Consider the following 23438-nt stretch of genomic DNA (forward strand, 5'->3'; position numbering starts at 1 on the left):
CAGGTTTCTTGTTTTCCTATCAGGTTAACAATCGTGGACAGCATCTCAACCAGTGCTGGGAAATGAAGGCAATTAACCCAGCATGAGCTAGTGAGACGGATGGAGAGCCGGAGCTGGTAGTTCAGCACCAAGTTTCCTGGAAACAGAGGTGGCCTGCCCTCAGGATGCCTTTGGCAAAAGGCTGTCTGGAGCTGCCCCAGTCCCACCAGCGCTATCGACAGAGGCTTCATGACCCAGTATCAAGTAGCCAGCTCTAACCACCACCACCTCGCCCAGTTCCTCAACTGTATACCCACCCAAGTTCTCCAAGAAGGCAGTAAAGGCACTCCCTTAGGGAGGACGAGGGCCGGACATGAGAATGGGAAACAGAGAAAGCATAGTTCATTTAGCCACCGCTATGCAGAAATACAATATTATCCCAAAGTTATGCTACTTAGAAAATACTTTCTCCACTTCTAACCATAGAAAACAAAACCAAGCTATACCTAATTTTTCCCTAAATGACTTTCTTCTTCCACAAAATGAGATTACAAGAGAAACCTGTATTTTAAAAAAAGTTTTTATTTTAATCCTTCCTAGAGGAATACAGATTTGAATGAAATACATTCATTCCATAAATACATTAGCAGCAAAACCCTCCCACCAGAGTCCGCTCTACTCCAGCCCAGAGGCTGCCCTTTAGAGCAGAAGCAGTTCCATCCACCAGCCTCTCAACGTCATCTCAACGATGTGTTTGCTTCTTGCTGAAAGCAGGTTATATGTGTGAGATCAAGTGAAAGATCAGATGGATGGATTAACTACACTGGGACCCTGAAAACACACCCATGTGGTGACCATCGAGCCTTCCATACCTTCGAAATCCGTTAACACCGACCATGCTTAACTGATGAGACCCTTCACCACAGACAACTGAGGCCTAACCTTGCAAACGCACTAATATCTGAAATCCTTCGTCATTCTGAGTTGGCAACATTTTAATGGTGTCTTTCTTGTTCTTTCTCAAAGGATAAGGCAGATATAAAGGATCATTTCCTCCTCCTTTCCACAGTCCAAGGTACCACTTAGCCAGCTGAGTCCACACGTGCTTGTTGTCAGGAGATAATCCAACAGGTATTATATGACTCACTACACCTCCAGCTCCCCTTTGTCTAGAGGCTAGAAGCTTTACTGGAGAGAGAGAGACATGTCTAAACCTACAAAGATCTCTAAGGAACAAAAACAGGTGTCTCAAACTGGCTTCCATCAAAGCTAGTTTTTTTGGACAGTGGCCCAGATGTCTCTCCTTTTTTTTTTCTCCACCATTGCCTGTTGCCTGACTGGTTCTTTTTCATTTGCCCTTGAGGCATCTGCTGAAATTCTGGGAAGATCTACCCTAAACTCCCAAGTAGCCAAGAGAGACTAAGGCAGGTGGTACTTTAAACTTGTCAGCTTAAGTCAGATAAGCTTACACTGCTGTGTTCCAATTCATTCTGGGATGACTTAAGTCACAACAGTCTACATAAAACACAACACCAGGACCACAATCAGCAATCGGGATGACAGCGAGGCAGGGACCAAGTTTAGAGTGCTACTACATCACAGGGCCGGGAAGAAAAAGGAACAAGGGGAAGAATTTCAAATAAATCTGATTTGTCTGGGCGGAGGACAGCTTGGACTCAGGTATAAATGCATCACCTAGTTTATCAGGAAAATAAGGAACGGACGCCAGAAGCTGACACTTTCTTCCCCATACATCACTTAAAAACAGTTTAGCCTGCTCTCTTTTCCCAATCTGTTCTAGAGTGTTTTCATTAGGATACTCTTCTGTAAGTGCTTTATCCATTCCCATTCAGTCTGCTTTGACTGTTTGGCTGGAAGAAAATCAGAAACCATTTTATATAAAAACCACTGTAGTGGATAACCGGTTGCATGTTTTTCCCTTTTGCATTGTCCATCCAAAACTGTTGGCTTTTTACTTAGGTGCCGAGAGTGAGTCACCTGCTGAATACACGGCACTGTTGACCCGACAGTCTTCTGTCCCCACCGAGTCCGCTAGTTCTTCCTCCTCTGAGTCATCATCTTCCTCCTCCTCCTGTGCTGATGAACTGGAGGTGGGACCTTTGCAGGTTTTCAGGTGGCGGGTGAGATGATATTTGGTAAGATAAGCCTTTGTACATTTTTCACAGACATAATCCCGTTTTCCCTCGTGAGAATTGAGATGTTTCTTCAAGTGATTTGTTCTCAAGAACAGCTTGTCACACTTAGGACACTTGATCTGGCGTTCTCTACGAGGAACACGAGAGAAAACATTTGTTTTGGGGTTACAAATGACAAGTAAGGCACACATTTATTCTTCATAACCTCCTCAGGTCTTTGTCAGAAAAGCTCTACCATTCTATCAGATCATGCCCCCGCTCCCTTTTTTTAAAGTAGGCTCCATGCCCAGCATGGAGACCAACACCAGAGCTTGAACTCACAACCCTAAGATTAAAACCTGAGTCTAATATTTGACTTTGCCTGTTTGGGATCACACTGTATTTAACTCCTTTGTGTCTGATATGATGAAATCTATTCAAGTTGCTCCAAGTACCAGCAGTTTGCTCCCTTCCAGGGCTGTATATACGACTTACAAATACACCACAACTTATATGTGGTACCGGATTTGTCTTTTGTTTATGGATGTTTTGGTGCTTTCCAATTATTTATCTTCACAGGAAAGACCACTATGAATATTTCTATATTTGTATATTGGTCTGCATATGCATGAGTTTCTTTAGGGCACATATGGTATAATTAGATCAAAAGATATGCACATCTTCAACTTTACTGGGTAATATTAAACTTTTCCAATATGGCAGTATTTCTTCTGAAGATTTTATTTTGAAGCGGCACGTGGGTGGCTCAGTGGGTTAAAGTTTCTGCCTTCGGGCTCTCTGCTCAGTGGGGAGCCTGCTTCCCCCTCTCTCTCTGCCTGCCTCTCTACTTGTGATCTCTGTCAAATAAATAAATAAAATCTTAAAAAATATATATATAGTAATAATTATTTTGAAGTAATCTCTACCCCTAACATGGGGCTTGAACTTATAACCTCAAGATCAAGAGCTGCATGCTCTACCAACTGAACCTGCCAGGTGCCCCTCTAATGAGGTAGTATTAATACATTCATGCCCATCAACAGCCACTTGGGAGTTCCTGCTGCCCCACATTCTCGACTGGAAGATTCAAATTTGAACATTTTTGACAACTGCCCAATACATAATGGGATCTCACTATGGTGCTAATGGTATCCCATTTAACAAAAAATTACCCAACTCAAAATGCCAGTTGTGTCAAGGCTTGAGTAACCCTGGCTAAGACATCTTAGAGCTGGAAAAAAAAAACACCTAAGACATCATATAGACCAGGAATTCTGTAACTATTTTTTTGAGCAGCTGAACCTTACATCCTTTTTTTTTAAAATTTTATTTATTTTTTTAAAAAGATTTTATTTATTTGACAGACAGAGATCACAAGTAGGTAGAGCAGCAAGCAAAGAGAGAGGAAGGGAAGCAGGCTCCCTGCAGAGCAGAGAGCCCAATTTGGGGCTCAATCCCAGGACCCTGGGATCATGACCTGAGCTGAAGGCAGAAGCTTTAACCCACTGAGCCACCCAGGCACCCCTGAACCCTACATCTTACAGGCTCAATATGCAAAACAGATAAAAAGGTCAAAATCCTTGAAGAAGTGGTAGGGCGCAGCGAGAAGTTCTTAAGTCTGGCCTCCTTACCATTTCTACCACCTTCTCCCAGCAGAAGAGGGCACTGAGGAATTCTGCAGAGTTGCGGGATGTGGAAAGCTAAGCCCCTACTTTCTCAGAGCGTATGTTCTAATGGAGGAGTTACACCATAAACAAAAAATACATAACATCGGATCAAACAGTAAAAACTACTATGGGGGAAAAAAACAACAACAAAGCCTAGGGCAGAGTGATGGAGTTCTATTTTAGATAAGATAGTCAAGGAAGAGGGAAGGAAAAAACGAAACAAGGTGGGATCGGGAGGGAGACAAACCGTAAGAGACTCTTAATTTCACAAAACAAACTGAGGGTTGCTGGGGGCTGAGGAGGTAGGGAAAGGGTATGTGCTATGGTGAGTGCTATGAAATGTGTAAGCCTGATGATTCACAGACCTGTACCTCTGGGGCAAATAATACATTATATGTTAATAAAAATAGTTAAAAAAAAAAACAAAACAAAAACGATAGTCAAGGAAGGCCATTCTGAGATGACATTTTTGAGCAATAACCTGAATGAAGTGGGGCAGGCAGACAAGCTCCTGAGCCTGAAGTGTGTTTACTGTGCCAGAGTCTCATCAAGGGTTGGCAGGGGCGGGGGAGCAATGTGGCTAAAGCAGAACATGAGTAGAAAAGTAAGTCAAGATGAAGTGGGAGAGGCAGTCTCATACCACTACATCATGAAGGGACTTTCACACTTTCTAACCTAAGTATGATGGGAAGCCGTGGGGGAATTATGAGCAGAGATAACACAGTCTGGGTTATGTTTTAAAGGGATCACTCCAGTTATTGTGACAGAATACAGCGCCTGTATATGCATGTCTGGGAAGAACAGAAGCAGAAAGACCAGGAGCAGAGAGGCTGGCTGGAAGACTGAGCTGATCCAAACAAAAGATGCTGATGGTCCTGACTAGATAAAGCTAAATGGAGAATAGAAGACTGAGTTAAAGACAGCTCTGAGGTGTTTGGCTTAAGCCACTGGGATGAACGGGGGCACCATTTCCTGAGCTGATTATCAATGGGGGAAAACCAAGTTTGTGGGGGTAATATTAAGAGCTGAGTTTTAGACATACCAGGTTTGAGTTGCCTTAGTGGACAACTGAGAGATGCTGAGTGGATGGTTAGATATATAAGGCTGGAGATATAAATTGTAAAGATGGGGGGCGCCTGGGTGGCTCAGTGGGTTAAAGCCTCTGCCTTCGGCTCAGGTATGATCCCAGGGTCCTGGGATCGAGCCCCGCATCGGGCTCTCTGTTTAGCAGGGAGCCTGCTTTCCCCTCTCTCTGCCTGCCTTTCTGCCTACTTGTGATCTCTGTCTGTCAAATAAATAAATGAATCTTTAAAAATAATAATAAATAAATAAATTGTAAAGATGGTATCTAAAAAGCCATGGGACCACGGAGATGACCAGTAGTATGCATCCCTGCTTGGGCTCTCAAGATGCTCTGAGGGAAAGGGCCAAGTCAGTCTCTGCCACATGCCTCGCACTCCCCTCAAACTGTGGGAAAGGAACTCCTCCTGCACTTGCTTTAGGGCTGTAGCTAAGATTGTTCCTAAGCAGATAAACAAAATGAATTTCAATACTGCTATATCCATTTTGAAACGTCTAAAGGTAAAAAATGCAAACATCTGAAAGTTTTACCAGTGATCTCCACAGGAAAATTTATAGTCTCATTCAAAAACATTTTGAGTGGGGGCACCTGGGTGGCTCAGTTGCTTTAGCATCCGACTCTTGATTTTGGCTCAGCTCTCATGGTCATGAGATCAAGCCCTGCATGAGGCTCCACGTTCGGCAGGGAGTCTGCCTGAGAGTCTCTCCTCTCTCTCTCTCTCTGTCCCTCCCCTATCATGTGCGCACACACGTGCGCTCTCTCTCTCTGCTTTTCTAAAATAAATAAATCTTTAAAAAAATATTTTGAGTAGTGCTTAATTATGAATGACTTACATACTAGGTTAAAGCTCTGATGACCTAAAAACTTTGTATCCCATGGGAGTTTGGCAAAGAGGGTTATTATGACAAAGAGTGAGGATCCACACTTAAAGAAAATTGTTTTCATTGGTGAATACCTGATTAAGCCAATTCTCAAACTCAATGGAGAAATAGTTACATCACTAACCTCAAAATAATTTATATTGCATTATGCTGTGAAATGGCTACAGAAAAAGCAAGTGCAAGTTTAGGCATCACCTAAAAGAAGAGAAAGTCAAAATCAAGGAAGAAAATAATTCCATTTATTAATAAGCACAGATCACATCCAGGATATTGTCTTTACTTCTGGGTACCGAATCTGAAACCAGGTGATAAGAGGGAAAGCTGCAGAAATTAGGACTTTAAGCCTGATGAAATGAGGGTTTAAAGGGAATATGACAGCAATCATTAAGTACTAAAGTCTGTGAGTTTAAAGAGATACTAAACCTACATGCATCATTCCAGAGACATGTGTAGAGTGAATGGATAGAGGCTGACATAAGCGGATTCAAGCAAAACTTTTGCTCAGAACTAAATAAATCAGTTGTGTGGTATTCTAGAAGAAACCACAGTACCACTTGCCAGAGACACTGTGGAAACAAGCCTTTCATCTGGATGAACTCAGAAGCTCTCAACACTGGCTGGATATCAGAGTCGCTTGGGGAGGCTTTAAAAATTACCACAGCCAGGGCTCTATCCCTAACCAACTAAATTAGAATCCCTGGAGGCAGAGCCCTGGCACCAACTGTTTTTCACATCTTCCAAGTGATTATTACGAGCAGTGCTATGGGCTGAACGCTTGTGTGCCCCATCCCCCAGTAAATTCTTATGCTGCAGACCTAAACCACAATGTTATGGTATCTGGAGGTGGAAACTATGGGAGGTAATTAGATTTAGATGAGGTCATGAAGACTGGACCCCCCATGATGGGGTAAGTGTCAGAAGAAAAGGCAGACAGAACAAAGCTCATCTGCTGTCTCCCATGTGAGGACCCAGCACGAAGGCAGCTATCTACAAGCCAGGAAGAAGGCTCTCATGAGAATCCAACCATACTAGCACCCTGATTATGGACTTCCAGTCTCCAGAAGGTATTCTGTTATGGGAGCTCAGGCTGACTAACATAAGCAGCTGGACTAAATGATCCCAGAGATCTCTTTCAGCTCTAATGATGTATAATTCTATATAGTATTTAATAATTTGTGTGTCTAATTTCTAAAATTTCACACTAATAATGGAGCTCCCTCATGAACACTGTTTTTAAAAAGTCATTTTGAGAATTATGAATGTAGATCCAAACTTAATTGATATTTTAGTATCTCAGGTTGCATTTTTTAAAAGATTTATTTATTTATTTGGGAGAAAAAGAGTGAGAAAGAGGCGCATACGTGAGCAGGGGGAGGGGCAGAGGGAGAGCAAGAAGAGTGAAACAGACTCCCCGCTGAGTGCAGAACCCCATGTACGGCTTGATCCCACGATCCAGGAGAATATCATCTGAGTCAAAACCAAGAGTCAGATGCCCCTCAGATTGCATGATTAGGAATCAGACAAAAGAGGCGCCTGGGTGGCTCAGTGGGTTAAGCCTCTGCCTTCAGCTCAGGTCATGATCTCAGGGTCCTGGGATCGAGCCCCACAGCCAGCTCTCTGCTCAGACTGCTTCCCCCTCTCTCTCTGCCTGCCTCTCTGCCTACTTGTGATCTTTCTCTCTCTCTGTCAAATAAATAAATAAAATCTTAAAAAAAAAAAAAAGGAATCAGACAAAAGAGCAAATATGAAAGCAAAGTAGCTAACTAAACCTCAGAATAAGAATATCAAGTCTTGGGATGCCTGAGTGGCTCAGTCGGTTAAGCACCTTTTGGCTCAAGTCGTGATCTCAGGGTCCTGGGTTCAAGCCCCATGTCAGGCTCTCTGCTCCCTCTCCCTTTGCTGCTCCCACTGCTTATGTGTTCTCTCTCAAATACATGTTTAAAAATCTTTGAAAAAAAAAAAATAATATCATGCTTCCATTGAACATGACTTTCTAAACAGTACCTCCATAATACAAACTAATGTCTTCTCCCTCTTCTAACATTTGCTAAAGGCTCAGGGTCACAAAATCTATTCTTTTCTCTTTACCACTACCGTAACTAACACAACCCGACATTTAATTACACTTGGATTCATGCAATGAAGTCTTAATGGGTCGAGCAATATTTGACCTTCTCCTTCAATCATCCTGTCCTGTTGCCAGAGTAATCTTTACAAACGGACATCTCACTATGACATCCTTTTCTTAAAGTCCTTCAACGTTTATACAGGAGTGTGAACACACTTAACATTACTGAACAGTATACTTAAAAATGGTTAAGACGGTGAGGCTCCTGGGTGGCTCTGTCATTTTAAGCATCCGACTCTTGATTTCATCTTGGGTCATGATCCTAGGGTTGTGAGATGGAGCCCTGTGTTGCTCATGGGGCCTGCTTGAGAATCTCTCTTTGCACCTCCCCCATCGAACTCTCCACCCCTGGCTAAAATAAATAAATAAATAAAATTTTAAAATGGTTAAGACAGTAACTTTTATATTTCGTGGGTTTTTTTTTTTTAACTATAATTAAAACACACACCCAGCACAGTGCCAGCTACATGGGGAGGTAAAACCCTTCAGTGCCTCCCCATTATTTCCAGAAAGAAATTTAATTTTCCTAGTTGGATAAAAGGTTCATGACTTCACTGCTGCTTCTCTATCATTCTCGTATGTACAATACGCTCTAACTGTAAAGAACCACGTGCATTCCAGTCCTTCTTGCATCTGTGTTTCTAAATATGTCTAGATATTCCCACCCTGTTACCCTTCTTTGCCTCTGTGAATCATTTTAACTTATCTTAATACTTAGCTCAGACTACCAGGAAGCTTTTCCAGGACACCCTCACTGGGTCTGTGACCCTCTTTTACAGCCTCTCAGGATCTGATGCTTACTCTAACTGCAACGTGGTACGGTAGTGTTTTACTGTTCTGGCTCTCTTAGTGGACTCTGAGCTCTTTAAAGACAAAGTCTGTGTCTTTCATCTCTGTATTTTTACCACTTGGCAGAATGGTGGCCATCGAGGAGGTACCTAAAAAATATTTGTTAAATGAGATTATGTGTTGAAAAAAGTAAATAGAGGAGAAAATAAGAAAAATAAAGCAAACAAGTGAAATCTTCCAGGTTAAACCCCAAAACTTAGATTTCCAACCTTCGTTTGGCTATGTGAACACAGGAAGCAGCTATCAAGGTAGGAGACAATGAGTCAGCACTTGCAAGAACTCAAATGCACCACCTAAGAAGCATGTGTGCTGTGGGGTAACTTACTGCGTGTGGATGAGCACATGCTGTTTGAGGTCCTGTCTCCGCATAAACAACTTGTCACAGTAATCACACTTGAGATTCTTCTCACCCGTGTGAATAACCATGTGGGACTCTAGGTGAGCCTTCTGGGTGAAAGACTTGTCACACAAAGTACATCTGTAGTTCTTCTGACCTGCACATTAACCCAAATTGTCACGCTGTGAATAAAACAATCACTAGCATTCTCCAGACAGACAGACACAAGTATGGGTATGTGGCAGAGGCAGGAATGAAACAGAACTGATAACTGGAACATCACTCTCTAGGGCTATCTACCTAGAACCAGTCAGAGAAAATGAATTTATATTCTGCAAAAGGCCAGCGAAGCTAATAAATCTGACCTCCTTCTAGGACCACTTACCTGATTATTATATGTATTTTATTTTTAACTATTTATAGCTGACACATATGAAATCTGGAAAGAAATTACTTATAATTCTAGCAACCAACCTAACCCAATGATGTTTAAAAAAACCTCATGAATTGTAACATCTGTGAATAGACAAACATACTTTTGCAACCTACAGTTTTCTTTATTAAAACATATGACCTCATAAACTAGAGGTGAAATAAAATCCTTCTAAAAATGCAGAAATAAGGGGCGCTTGGGTGGCTCAATGGGTTAAAGCCTCTGCCTTTGGCTCAGGTCAAGGTCCGAGGGTCCTGGGATCGAGCCCTGCATTGGGCTCTCTGCTCAGCAGGGAGACTGTTTCCTCCTCTCTCTCTCTCTCTCTGCCTGCCTCTCTGCCTATGTGTGATCTCTGTCAAATAAATAAAATCTTTAAAAAAAAAAAAAAAGAATGCAGAAATAAGATTACTATAAGTCAGGGATTGGCCAACCTTTTATAAAGTTTAGTCTGTATCTGGAGCTTTGTGGGTCATATAGTCTCTATCATGACCACACAGTCTTAAATGCAAAAGGACAAGGCAGAATTTTACTTTCAAAGATTTGGGGAACCAATGACCCAGCCAAGAAAACCAAGATGTCATCAGTTATTTTGTTGTATTTAAAAAATCTGTGCTAAAAGAAAGGGGTTGGTTTACCTGGAGTTTAGTGAATGGAAACTCAAAATGCAAAATTTGGCAGTGTTGACTAGACAATATTCACAGGAAAAAAAACTGGCTCTGGCCACTGACTAGGAATAAGGTCTATGCAAGGCTCAGAGTGTTTCTACAGAATTCCCTTTGCTTTCAGTCCAAACATGCATCAACTTCCTGATGAAGTCCATTTTCCCAGTCACCTTCAAACTATGGTGGGGGCACTTGGAAGGTGAAATATCGTTAATAATGGGAGCTAACATTGAGGAAGCACAATTATCCCACCAAGATCTATCACCCAATGAAGTCCTGCTGTCAGCCACACTCTTACGTGTTAACTGTACCTACAAGACTAGCTAGCTGCAATTTACTACCCCAATTTCTAATTGTTGTGAAATTCCATTTTGATGGTCTAATATAACTTACCTGTATGTATCTTGAGGTGAGTCCGCAGGTTGCTGGGATCACTAAAAGCCTTGCTACAGAAATCACACTTGTGGGGCTTCATACCCATGTGACCCATAAAGTGGACATGAAGTTTGGAAGGAGAGATAAAAGCCTGGGGGCACATTGAGCACTTCCACTTCCTTTCTTTGCTGTGGCTTGGCCCATGGCTGCTGCTGTGGCCCTGGCTATGAAGATGGTTATGGATGTGGCTGGTAAGGTGAGCTTTGAACTCTGTATAGGAATTGCACTCCTTGCCACAGTTACAGAGGTGCACATCTGGGTGTTCAGGAACACCTTCAAAAAAAAAATTACTCAATGTCTCCTCGTACTTAAATTTTAAAACTCGTTCTTGATATTAATAATGTTGCTTACAATTTTCCATTCTACCAAAATTTCCATCTTGCCCACTACTTGTAAAACCGAATGCCTTGTTTAATACTCTATTCCCAGCATCATCTCATATAGCGTGCTGGGCACAAATGAAGCACTTGTACATAACGGATTATAATACATCTTTCCTAGGCAAAAAAACTTTCATTAAAAATTTTTGTAGTATAAACTCTAATAAAACATTGCTTGTCATCATGACACAGTGCAAAGAAAAAGACTATGAAGGTTAAATCAGTTAAAGGACCTTCTTTTCTTTATTAACTTAAGTTACAATGATACTGGCCTCAAAAAAGCAGCCTCAGGAACTTCAAATACCCCAAATCAAAACCTTAACACAGAAGTTCCTTTCATACAAATACTGCTGGATTGATAACATTCAGCTTGTGAAGAACCTCACAGATTTTAACACTTCTAACATAGGGGTAATACCCTGCTTTTATATATACAAATGTATGTGATTTGCTTCAGCTAACATATAAATCATTACCAAAACTACTTCTGGTCCTTGGTGGTGTTTTTATTATGCTAAATTCAGGAGAAACAAGTCTTATAGTAACTTACCCATCTGCTGAGCATAATCCCGGCTATAGTAAAAAAGCAGTTCATTTTCAGGAGGGATATCTTGTGAGGTGCAGAAATAGATTTTTCCGTCATGGGGATAAGCCACCAAATTCTGCTCTTCCCGGTTCCTAAGTTATCACATTTAATAGATCAAGCATACTAATTTTGGAATATATAATAAACATATCATATCCCTAAGCAAAATTCTTTATGAAAACCTGGAACTATTTTCTTTGGATCATTTTTCTAATTCCCTATTCTATCAGGAGGGACACAGAAAACAGAATTCTTACTTCTATCCATCAACTGATTGCCCTTTATAGTCAGAAACACCTACAGTGTTTCTGCAGTAAGAAAATTAAATAAAATTACGTTTTAAAAGAGCAACAGCACAAAGACACAGAGAGAGCTAGCTGAACGAAGAGTTCACTGCAACAACAGCCGAGGGTTGACTAACGGCAGATATAAAGAGCAGGTACCTACTTGCAAATTCAGGATGACTGTATTATTCCTCACTGTGCTGGTAGGTTGAATAAACTATTTCATTTAAAAAAAGGATAGCTTCTTCTGTTTGGGTTGATTATATAATCACTATTAGTTAACAACTACTGAAGTGAAGAAGGTAAAAAGCCTTAGTCCTGAACATATGTTTAGACATCAGTATAATCTGGAATTTGGGGCTCTTCCCTATTCTATGCAAAGCTTCCCACTGAAAAACATCCAAATCTTAACCATCTCTTCATCCCAGACTACTCTTACCTGGCTTTGCGCACAAACATCATCCAATTACATTCATTTTCGTCAGTTGTAATGATGCAGAATTCTAGGACACCGTTGTGGTAGATCTGCCAACAGAAGGCAAATACATGTCAAAGGAACTGACAAGCAACACAAAGTGCTACTGAATTTCGGCTACAACAATCCCATTTACTCTGCAGTAGGCCTCTGCTTTCCTCATCAGGGTGGAACTCGACGGCTACCGTCTGAAAGGCGTGCTCCCTGTCATTTCACCGGGCCCCCATCTCCAGCAAGGTAATAAAGACCACTGGAGACCACTAGGGAGTGCTCAAGGTATAGATACAATGACCTTGCTGTTCATTATTCACACTTTGGCTGGACTGGAAAAAACAAACAAAAACAACCTATTTGACCTCATCACCTACCGCATGGTGACAAGGAGCTGACTAAACAGACATTAAGGTCATAGAACCATCTCTTCTCAGTCTTTTTCCAGTGGACCTAGTGTTCTTCTGTATTCTTTTTCGATACCAAAATTAATGTCCCCAATGCTGGCAGCACCTTACCTTTCCAATGTTCGCAAGACCCACTTTCCTCTCATTTCAGTTTTGCAGGTATTGTTCCCAATCTATTGACTATAAGTGACTCTATAACTATGTTAAAGGAGTATCTGTTTACATCAAAACCTGCATTTCCAGGATTCCAGTAGAAAATGAAAGAAATGATCCAGGGCTCCTAGGTGGCTCAGTTAGTCAAGCATCTGCTTTCAGCTCAGGTCATGATCCCAAGGACCTGGGATATAGCCCCAAATCTGGCTCCCCGCTCAGCAGGGAATCTGGTTCTCCCTCTCCCTGACTGCAATCACTTGCTCTCTCAAAAATAAATGAAATCATTAAAAGAAAAGAAAACTAGAGAAATGCTCTTAGCTTCCAATTCTAGAACTGTTTCCCAAGCTAACTATTTGAGGGATGTTTTAGTTGATTACAAAGTAAGACTTTCATCATATAAACAAATTCCATGCCCTCAGCTGCCTCAAGTAATTAAAATGAAGAATCACTGGATTATCTAACAACAGGAGGACTATAAACAGTTTATTTTCTAAATTCCATAGCTGGTGTTTTGCTAAATATTATAATTTGGCTACAAAGAACAGAAAGGATGGAACATTAAATAAGTGCCTGACAGGTGAAATGTGGCACCATACTTGTCTTGGCAAATTTTGCTTTTACATCACTTTTAACTACCTCACTATAGTAAAAACATCCAAAAGTCACAGAAAAGCTTCATGAACACTGACCTTCCAGATATGGTTGACTGCCTTGTCTGTCCATTCCGCTACTTCCATGGAGTGGCTCTGTTGGCCAATGAGAGGCCCAAAGCAAGTCCGCACAGGAATGGTTTCTCCAGTCCACACACCTATCAGTGAAAAGATACCAACTGCCCAATCAATGATTTCAGCATCTAACAAGATACATAAGAGAGAGTGGCTTAGTTCATGTAAAGAATGTTATCTTTAGGGAACAACTCCAGATACTCCAGCACTCCTGTAAGGTAGCTAAGTCTTATGGGTTCTATCCTATAAATATGGAAAATGTAATGAGCAGATTAAATGTGGCTCAGAAGAAATATGCAGAGTAAGAAGCAGTATCAGAAATCCCTAAACCCAGTGTTATACACAAGGAACCAAACCAAGTCCCTCCAAGTGTTACTTTGGAATTAATACATAAAAAAAGACTAGAGGACATTACTCAATTATAAAAACATAAAGCAATTACTACAAAATGAATCAAACTTATAAAATGATCTGTGCTTAAAGCACTGCTCGATGTTATCTAAGCTGTTTTAACATTTTCAACTGACTCATGCCCAAACTACAGCTAAAAAAATGAACCTAGCTTGATACTTTCGAAGAAATGGACAGTAATTCAAAAACTATTTTTTAGATTTATTTTTATTTGACAGAGAGAGACAGGCAGAGAGATAATAAAGCAGGGGGAACGAGAGAGGGAAAAGGGAGCCTGATGCAGGGCTAATCCCACGACCCAAGGGCCACGACCCAAGCCAAAGGCAGATGCCTAACAACTGAGCCACCCAGGCACCCCTCAAAAACCATTTTAAATTCAAATATGGGTAACGAAACTCTGGCAGTCTGTATTTCTTATTCCTTTTTCCTAAGGAATATTAGACAATCTTTGAACATTCAATCTGACAGAAAGTTATCAGTGATGAATTTACCATGTTTTATAAAAGAAACTTAAGTATTAAGGAATGTTTTGTCACAATTGTTAAAGAATGATACAGCCCAGAATAAAAGTCTTCAGACTCAGGCCACAATTCTTTCCTGTATTCAATTCTGATTCTAAGAAAGAGGAACTTTCTCAAGAAACTTTCAACTTGATTTACTGTTATCACTGGACAAACATTCCTAGAAAGAAAAATCTTAAGAAGTCAAGTAAATCAACTTCCAAATCAACCAAATAATGACGAAATTATACATATCCACTTTTACAACCCTATCCTACAAAAGAAGAGAACTGACAGGGTTTTATGGTTCCCAGATTCTTACCAACTTCTGCTCCCACAACTGATTGGCGGAGAACAAGCTGCTTGGGGAGAGAAAGCCTTGCTCTGCTCTCTATTGGAGTGTCAGGAACAAAAGTCACTGGTCCGTGATCAGGGCAGTCTGAGGGATAAGCTCGGTCACAGAGAGTGCACCCTATGGATAGGAAATTTGAAAGACAAAAATGGGGTTATTTCAAGCAGACTGGTACCACCTACTTTCTTATTTAAATGCTAATTACTAAACTATAACCAGTAAAAAGCAAAGGTCTAGTAAAAATACTCTGATGGGGCATCTGGGTAGCTCAGTTGGTTAAGCATCTGCATTCAGCTCAGGTCATGATCCTGGGGTCCCCACATGAGGCTCCATACTCAGCCGGAAGTCTGCCTCTCCCTCTGCTCCTCCTCCTCCTCATTCTCTCTAATAAATAAATGAAATCTTAAAAAAATACTCTGATCAATCACTTTCTTACACCAAGCTACATATCCCACTCTTACATCTCTCTCCAGTAAGATCTGATTTTTTTTTTTTTAATCTCATAGGACAATTTTACTATTTAGTCCATAGAGACTAAAAGGAAACACTACATTAATTTAAGATAAAAGTACATTGTTTCTTACCTAAAATAGACACAGTACATAGATAATATCTTTAGATCTGATATCTAAAGACCCAGGATTCTAATTCTACCAAACTATGTGAGGAAACTGGAGTTGAAACGCCATCACGCAAAGCCACAACATAGATGATAACATAGATCAACGGAGGCAGAGACACTGTTTGCTTTTGCTTCACTATAAACAAACTGGTCACCCAGGTTTTGAGGAGATACTTGGGACCAGAAAAAAAACCCAAACCAAAACAAAACAAAAAAACACCCCAACCAAAAAAATGCTCTTAGGGACAGTACGTAGAATCACATTCTTGCAGACATGTTTGCTTAAATTTCTTACTGTATGTTCTTTTTGCACTGTCAGAAAGGGTGCTGCTCTCTACGGTTACTGTTAACTTCACTTTTCCAAGCTCATGAGTGTCTTTCTCCATAAATCTTGTGCTCTATCACTGCTAAGGAACAGTACACGTGACCTATCAGTCACTGGTTATGCACAGACTTTCCAAATTAGTCCACAAAATAGTTGTGAGTACATCAACCGCAGAACCACAGCCATCTAAGTATTTTTCCCCCTAAGCAATTGTTAAACATTTCTCCTTAAATGACATAAAATAGCAGTTTTCATATTTAGGCAAAGCAGAAATAATACATTACTTCAACTATTGACTAAAAATTCTTTGAAGATCAGATTAGAGATCACCTATACTTGGTGAGAGCTGATTCTCCAGTGCTCTTAACAAGAAACCCGGCTAAATCTCCAAAGGAGATTCAGGTTTCATAGTGCAAAAAAAAAAAATACTTGGAGGTTTCTCTGAAAATACACAAATGGTCAATGAGAATATGTAGAGGTTTGACATCATTGTCACTGGGGAAATGCTAACACCATGAGATGCTACTTCCCACCCACTCCACGGCCAATAAGACAGCTATAACAGAAAGTGTTCAGAAGATGTGGAGAAACTGGAAAACACACACACTGATGCTGGGAATTCAAAATGATCCAACTACTTCAGAAAACAGTCTGGCAGTTCCTCAAAAAGTTAAACACGGAGCAATTCCACTCCTAAATATACATCTAAGAGACTTAAAAACATATTCATACAAAAACTTGTAAATGAACGTTCATGGCAGCATTATTCATGATAGGCACCAGGAGAAACAACCAAACGTTCATGAATGAAAGGAGGATGAACAAAATGTGGTCCAGTCACATGACAGACTATTATTCAACCCGAAAGAGGAACGAAGGACTGATACCTGCCATGACATGAATGAGCAGAACAACATTATGCTAAGGGAAGGAAGGCACACAAAGCCACATGCCGTATGCTTCCATTATATGAAGTGTCCAGAATAGGTGAATCTACATAAAGTCGATTAGTGGTTACTGAGGATGGTTGTAGGGAGGGAGGGGGTTAGAAGGGTGGGAATGACGAACAGCTCCAAGCGGAGCATACTTACCGGGTGATGAAAACATTTTAGAGTTAGGCAGTGGTGCTGCTTGCACAATCTTGTCAATATACTAAAAACCACTAAGTTGTATAATTTAAAATGTATATGGGAATTATATTTAATTTCCTCGTTTTTAAGATTTATGTATTTGAGAGAGACAGGGAGCGAGCATGAGCAGAGAGAGGGAGAAGCAGACTCCCTACTGAGGAGGAAGCGCAATGCGGGGCTCGATCCCGGAACCCCAAGATCATGACCTGAGCTGAAGGCAGATGCTTAACTGACTGAGCCACCAGGCACACCAGCATAGCTCATTTTTAAAGAAACGCACAAAGGAGCAAGAGGTTCCACATGCCCACTTAAAAAAGAATCAATAGACTTATTTAGGACACCTAATCTGCTAAGAGAAAGAGCCTACATTAATCACATTCCCAAATTATGATATTTTAAAATTATAATTTCTAATAATCTTTCAAAGATTAGCACAGTTTTCCTCATTGCTTGGCTCCTGAGGCACCAGAAGCTTTGTCCTACTCCTCTGACCCTCCTGTTCAGTCTACATTGGAAGTTCTTCCTCCACCACTGTCTTGGCATCCCCAGCCTTCCTACATTCCACTCCCACTAGGAGATCATTCCACCCCACATCCATGGCTGTAAGTAATGTTTTATTTATTAACATTTCTTTGTTTGAGAGAGAGAGAGTGTGAGAAATAGCATGAGAAGGGAGAAGGTCAGAGGGAGAAGCAGCCTCCCCATGGAGCTGGGAGCCCCATGCGGGACTCGATCTCGGGACTCCAGGATCATGACCTGAGCTAAAGGCAGTTGCTTAACCAGCTGAGCCACCCAGGAGCCCATAAATAACGTTTTAATACTCAGGATCCCTGAATATTTGCAGACAGATCTCTGTGCTCCATATTAAAATCTCAATAAACATCTCTCCTGGGTATTTTATACACTGAAATCAGTATGTCGGAAACCAGACTCAACATCACTCCTCAAAAACAAAAAAAAGGCGGTCCTCCTCCACCATTATCCTAAGGAGTGGTACCACTATCCACCTAGTTTCCCATGCCAGAAACCAGGGTTATCTCCTTAAGCAATCTCTCCCCCAACTTCAACCCATCGGCAAGCTCTACGAAGTTCTTCGTAAATATTCCCCACTTTCCTCATCATCATTACCTCTACTCTAGGTTAGAAAATCACCTTTCACTGAAATTACGGCATCCTATTCCTTACCTGTCTACTCGCCTCATGCTGCAGAGAGCCCCCATCCCAAATCTCAGTCCTTAAGACCCTTGACTGGTCTTAGAAGACCCTTTGTATTCTGGCTCCTACTTCTTTCTCATCACCCCCATATTATGCTTCAGCAATTTTGAACCACACAAAATTCTTTTAGTTCTAGGCACTTACGGGTGCCAGCTCCTGTCTGGGACACTGTTCTTGATACTCAGCTGCCAACATCTTTCCTGCCCTTCAGGTCTGTGCTAACACATGCACAGCCTCCCCTAGTAAGTCTTCTCTAGTCCCTCCATGGCCTGGTCGGATGCCCCCCCACCCCCGGGCTCTTTGAGACCTCGCACTTAATCCCCTCTTCCCACTTACCAGACTAGATTGCAACAGCTTGTTTACCAGCCTATGCTTCCCATCAGACTATAATCTCTTTAAAGGCATGTGTTGTCTCTTACACACTGTTTTCCACACTGCATCTAGCACAGAGGCTGGCACAGAGTAAGCCCTCCACACTTTTCCTGCACCAATGAAGCATGTAGTGACACCAACAAATGAACAGTTTTTACACTGCTTTCTGTTATTGTTGTCCCACGGAGAAAAACTTCTACGTGCCCAACTACAGTAATTTATATGCATTCTGAACAAAAATAAAAAAAATAAAAATTGCATTTGTATCTTCCTACATTTTTCCATGGGAATAAAAAAAGTACACATGATCTAATAAATTTGTCTTACATTGGAAAAAACACATAGCATGACACATAGACAATATCTCACTGAAGTTTACTTCTATAATAACTAAAGTTATTATATCTACTTCTGAAACCCAGGGAAATATCTTGAATACTATTGGGCTAACCTTATCTGTAAAATACAGAAGGAAACGACTATGGTTTCCTTACTTCAGAATACTGTAAGAACCAACAAAATGCTTATATGTCATTTGGCTTATCTGAGGAAAAGGCACATTAATATAAAGAACAATACACAAAGAAAAATTCCAATATCTAGTCACTTTCTATACTCCCTTAATGTCTGACTTTGTGATTAAATCTGTTAGAGACGTTGGCCCTATGTACCAATATTTCCAAAAGAAAAAGGCTAAACACACTCACAAATTGTAAACAAGGTTGCCATATTTTCCTTGTTTGAATTGGAGTCTTCCATTTGCAGTGAAGGTGGTACAAAAGAAAGACTGTCTGAAGATACATCTACATGACCTGTCCCCATAGCAACCTCCTGGGTGATGGAGGAGACAGCCACAGGTTCTAGGCTTAGGCCAACTTCGTGAAGGGAAACAGATTCTAGGGAGGCGAGGTTGTGTGAGGTAGAGAGTGCCACGCTTACAGAGTTGGTGCTCATGGCCACGGTGTGAATGGAGTCACTGAGGGCACTGTCAGACATCCCGTTGACCCGACTTGCAATATGGTCTGTCTCCATGACCACAGGGAGCTCTAGGCCATTCCCATGAATGGGTATCACACCACCATGTCCTACAGTGTCTGCTGCAAGGTTGTTGCTCACAGAATCTACAGACAGAGGTTCGTGACTTCTGGAGCCATTTGGGATTTGGGAATGCTCGCCTGCGACACCATCCATTGTAAGTTCTTCTGCCATTCCATCTGTAGAGATTGGGCTGGTAACCCTAGAGACGTTCTCCATAGTGATTGTTGTGTCCAAGGCCACCTCATGGCCATCACTGGGGTGAAGACTTTGGGCACCATGTGTGTTCACAGAGCGAGAGTCTATTGAAACAATCCCTGGTTCTAATCCAACATTTCCATTGGACTGATAGGGATCTAGAGCTGAAGCGTTATTGGCAATAGATAATGCTGTATTACCATCAACATTTATAGAGTTAGGGTGGATATACTGAGGAGGTGGTCTGTCAGCTAAATAAGACAAAATGCCTGAGAAAAGGAGAAGATGAGATATCACTTGTTAGTACATCGTTAAATATAAGGAATTCCAAATGCTAGAAACCATATTCCTTACAAATATAACTAAATCTCTTAACTACTTTGGTTTAACTGATATACTTTATAAAAATAGCAACATAAGTAGACCATAAAATAATCTTCTAGCTCCTTATTTGGTTAAACTGATATATATATACTTTATAAATAGCAACACACATATATCATAATTCAAGTTTTCCCTGTGAAACTGAGAAACTGTAAAAGATTAACTATGTTCCTTTGAAGTCACTGGAAATTAAGCATTTAAATGATGCCTTTAAAATACACATAGTTGGAATTCCTGAGACCCAAGGCGCTATATTTGTTCTATCAAAGTTAAAAAGTAAAATGATTTAAAAGCAGGTCTTCCACATGAAAAATTTAATTAAGAAAATTTAAATATAACCTAATTTTAAGTTATTAAACTATCATAGCACATTAGATTCTATTCAAAACAAAAGTCACAACTGAATCTGCTTTATTAAAACCAAAAGAAATAGATGAACACATGGGCTTATCAGGATGTGGTGAAATGGTACTTGCTGCATTGCCAGTAGGAGTGTAAGTTACTAAAACCTCTTTGGAACACATACGTATAAAGAATTCCAAAAATACTCATATGCTCTTGTACAAGAAATTCCACTTAGGATAATCCTGCCTAAATGCATTTTATAGATATTATATACAAAGTCATTCCTACAATAGTAACAAGAACCTAGAAAAACCAAAGTGTCCAACAAGAAAGATTGATATATAAATAAACCATGGAATATCCAATCAGTAGAATGTAATGCAGCAGTAAAAAGAGTAATTATGGAAACCATGCAGCAGTTATGGAAAATAACTACATAAAAATATGAAGTGGAGAAAGGTAAAGATATAAAATCATATAGATAGTATAGTCTTAATTATGAAAAATAGTAAAAATTCTATACACCAAGATAAAAGGCAGGAAGGAAGTACACCAAAAAGATAGATGAAGGGACTATGAGTGGTTCTCTATTTGCTAAATTTTGTAAAATAAATATACACTTAGAATAAAAAGTCAGTAAGCTTAAAAAAAAAAAACTTTAATTTATAATAAACAATGACACTAGCAGGACATGTGGTTGACAAGAATTACAACTGCAGAATTATAAAAATTGAACCTAGGAAATACTGGAAGAAAAAGGAGAAAAAAAATTTCTTTATGTGCCATTAAGAAATTAAGTCTAGTCAAACTGCTATATTAATAATGTGTTATCTGTACATTCTAAGAGGAAAGGTACAAAAATCTATGTATTTTTACCCACCTAGAGATTAATATCCAATACTGACAAACAGAAAAAAGTGTTATTCAAGTCTTCAAGTAGGAAGGTTAAGAGGAGGCTCTATTCTTTCTTCTAATGGCCCAAATAACCATAATACTTACCAGGTAGAATAGTTCTGAAGTAACTGCTCTCCAGGTGGGGGTAAGGTGGCGGAGGTAGGGTGTAGTTTCTTTCAGGCAACCCGCACATCACCCCTCGATCCCCGATACCCATTGGGAGCATCAGAGATAAAGCAGAAGGTAAAGAGCTCAGGGAGGGACCCAGGTTTGGAATTGCCACTGGCAGACCTACAAAATATTTTTTTCTCAATTAAAAGAAGGTAAGTACTTAAAAACTCTCTCTATAATCACTAAACTCTTAGGAAGGTTTCTGCATAGGGGGGAAAAAATCTAACTGAATAGCCCTTTATATCCCCAGAAAGTATTATGCAGACATCCACAAATATGTCTTTTTTTTTTTAAGATTTTATTGATTTATTTGACAGACAGAGATCACAAGTAGGCAGAGAGGCAGGCAGAGAGAGAGAGAGGGAAGCAGACTTCCTGCTGAGCAGAGAGCCCAATGCGGGGCTCAATCCCAGAACCCTGGGATCATGACCTGAGCCGAAGGCAGAGGCCTTAATCCAGCCACCCAGGAGCCCTGATATTGTGAATTTTTTTAACTTTTTTACATTTACCATTTTATATGGTGAGAATGTTTTACTTTTTAAAAATTCATAGATATGTTTATACTTAGAAGTTAAATCCAAAACTGTATAAATATACTTTCACACAGTCTTTTGTACATGTCTTGTATTTTGTGATTAAAAAAATTTAAACTTTAGATTACATCTACCTTGGATTATACGTGCAAGGTGTAGAAGTGACTCTTACCATGCCTAAGAATAATGATGAAGACTCACTAACTTAAGCAGTGTTGATCTGCATTATTTTTGCCTGTGGCACTTTTTTTAATATGCTTTTCCTCCATAATAAGAGTGTTCACTAAAACGAATGCCTAAGATTCCTTTTGATTAATGCCTCATTAATCGAGTAAGTTAAATATTAATAAATTTTTTTAAAATTTCTTTTATGGACACTGAAAGGAATATGGAGACCTAGTTTAGATGAATTTATTTAGCGCTGCATTTAGCAATTAAGCAGGTAGTTCCCTACAGAGAACTATTTAAACAACTTAAATATTTAAAATACACTTAAACATTTTTTTTTTATTTTATTCTTAAGTAATCTCTACAAACTTACAGCTCTGAAATCAAGAGTCACATGTTCCACTGACTGAACCAGCCAGATGTCTGCATTAACTCTAATTTTGATTTTAAAAAGCCCAATACAAGGGCACCAGGGTGGCTCAGTTGTTAAGCGTCTGCCTTCTGTTCAGGTCATGGTCCCAGGGTCCTGGGATTGAGCCCTACCTCCGGCTCCCTGCTCAGTGGAAAGCCTGCTTCTCCTTCTCACACACCTCCTGCTTGTGCCTCTCTGTCAAATAAATAAATAAAATCTTCAAAAGAAAAAGAAAACAAATAAAAAGGCTTTACAAGTAAAAAAAAAAAAAAAAAAGGCTTTACAAGTATAACAATGGGGGAAAATGAGTTTTTTCTACAGTATTCCTCTGAGTACTGAGGCTCATGGGAGTTTCATGTAGGAGCTCCAACTCTGGTATCACCTCTTTGAATTCTAAGCCTGGGGCATTTGCAGTTGTATAATAAAAAAATAAAGCTCAATTTCTCTTAATTTCTGGGAAGAGTGAGTGGAGTAACTTTCATTCCCTTCTATTAACCCAGGGACAGAGTACCAAGGGTATGAACCAGATGAATTGATAAACCTAGATAAAATGTGAAGTCAACTACATCTCTAGATAAAGGCCACCAACCCCACAAGAGAACTAATCAGAAAAAACTGCTACTCCTCTCCACTAGAACTCCAGAAACATTTCTTCCATGATGGTGCCACATGTGGAACTGATGTTCAGACCTGCTTGGCTTCTCCTTTACACTCTTAAAGGGGCTCTCTCCCCCTTCAGGACCCACTGAGAACAATTATGCAATTAAGTGTGGAAATTCAGTC

The 23438-nt window shown here is 40.2% G+C and overlaps 1 protein-coding gene across 4 annotated transcripts in view; it reads right to left on the reverse strand.

The window, feature by feature from the left end:
* Nucleotides 1-543: 543 nt before the first annotated feature.
* The window catches only part of PRDM4 (PR/SET domain 4), a 28213-nt gene continuing 5318 nt past the window's right edge, over nt 544-23438 (reverse strand). For 2 of the 4 annotated variants that reach the window (XM_059186776.1, XM_059186775.1), the window contains exons 4-12: nt 21477-21662; nt 19223-20017; nt 14822-14971; nt 13553-13671; nt 12277-12362; nt 11518-11645; nt 10546-10860; nt 9046-9214; nt 544-2264 (exon numbers count right to left, since the gene is read on the reverse strand). In XM_059186776.1, the coding sequence (XP_059042759.1) occupies nt 1952-2264; nt 9046-9214; nt 10546-10860; nt 11518-11645; nt 12277-12362; nt 13553-13671; nt 14822-14971; nt 19223-20017; nt 21477-21662 (2261 nt within the window). In that variant the 3' untranslated portion in view covers nt 544-1951. Of the gene's footprint in view, nt 2265-7457; nt 8224-9045; nt 9215-10545; nt 10861-11517; nt 11646-12276; nt 12363-13552; nt 13672-14821; nt 14972-19222; nt 20018-21476; nt 21663-23438 lie in introns of those variants that run through there. The other 2 variants (XM_059186778.1, XM_059186779.1) reach the window with 2 other exon arrangements.

This window comes from Mustela lutreola, chromosome 8, assembly GCF_030435805.1.
Source record: "Mustela lutreola isolate mMusLut2 chromosome 8, mMusLut2.pri, whole genome shotgun sequence".
Lineage (NCBI taxonomy): Eukaryota > Metazoa > Chordata > Mammalia > Carnivora > Mustelidae > Mustela > Mustela lutreola.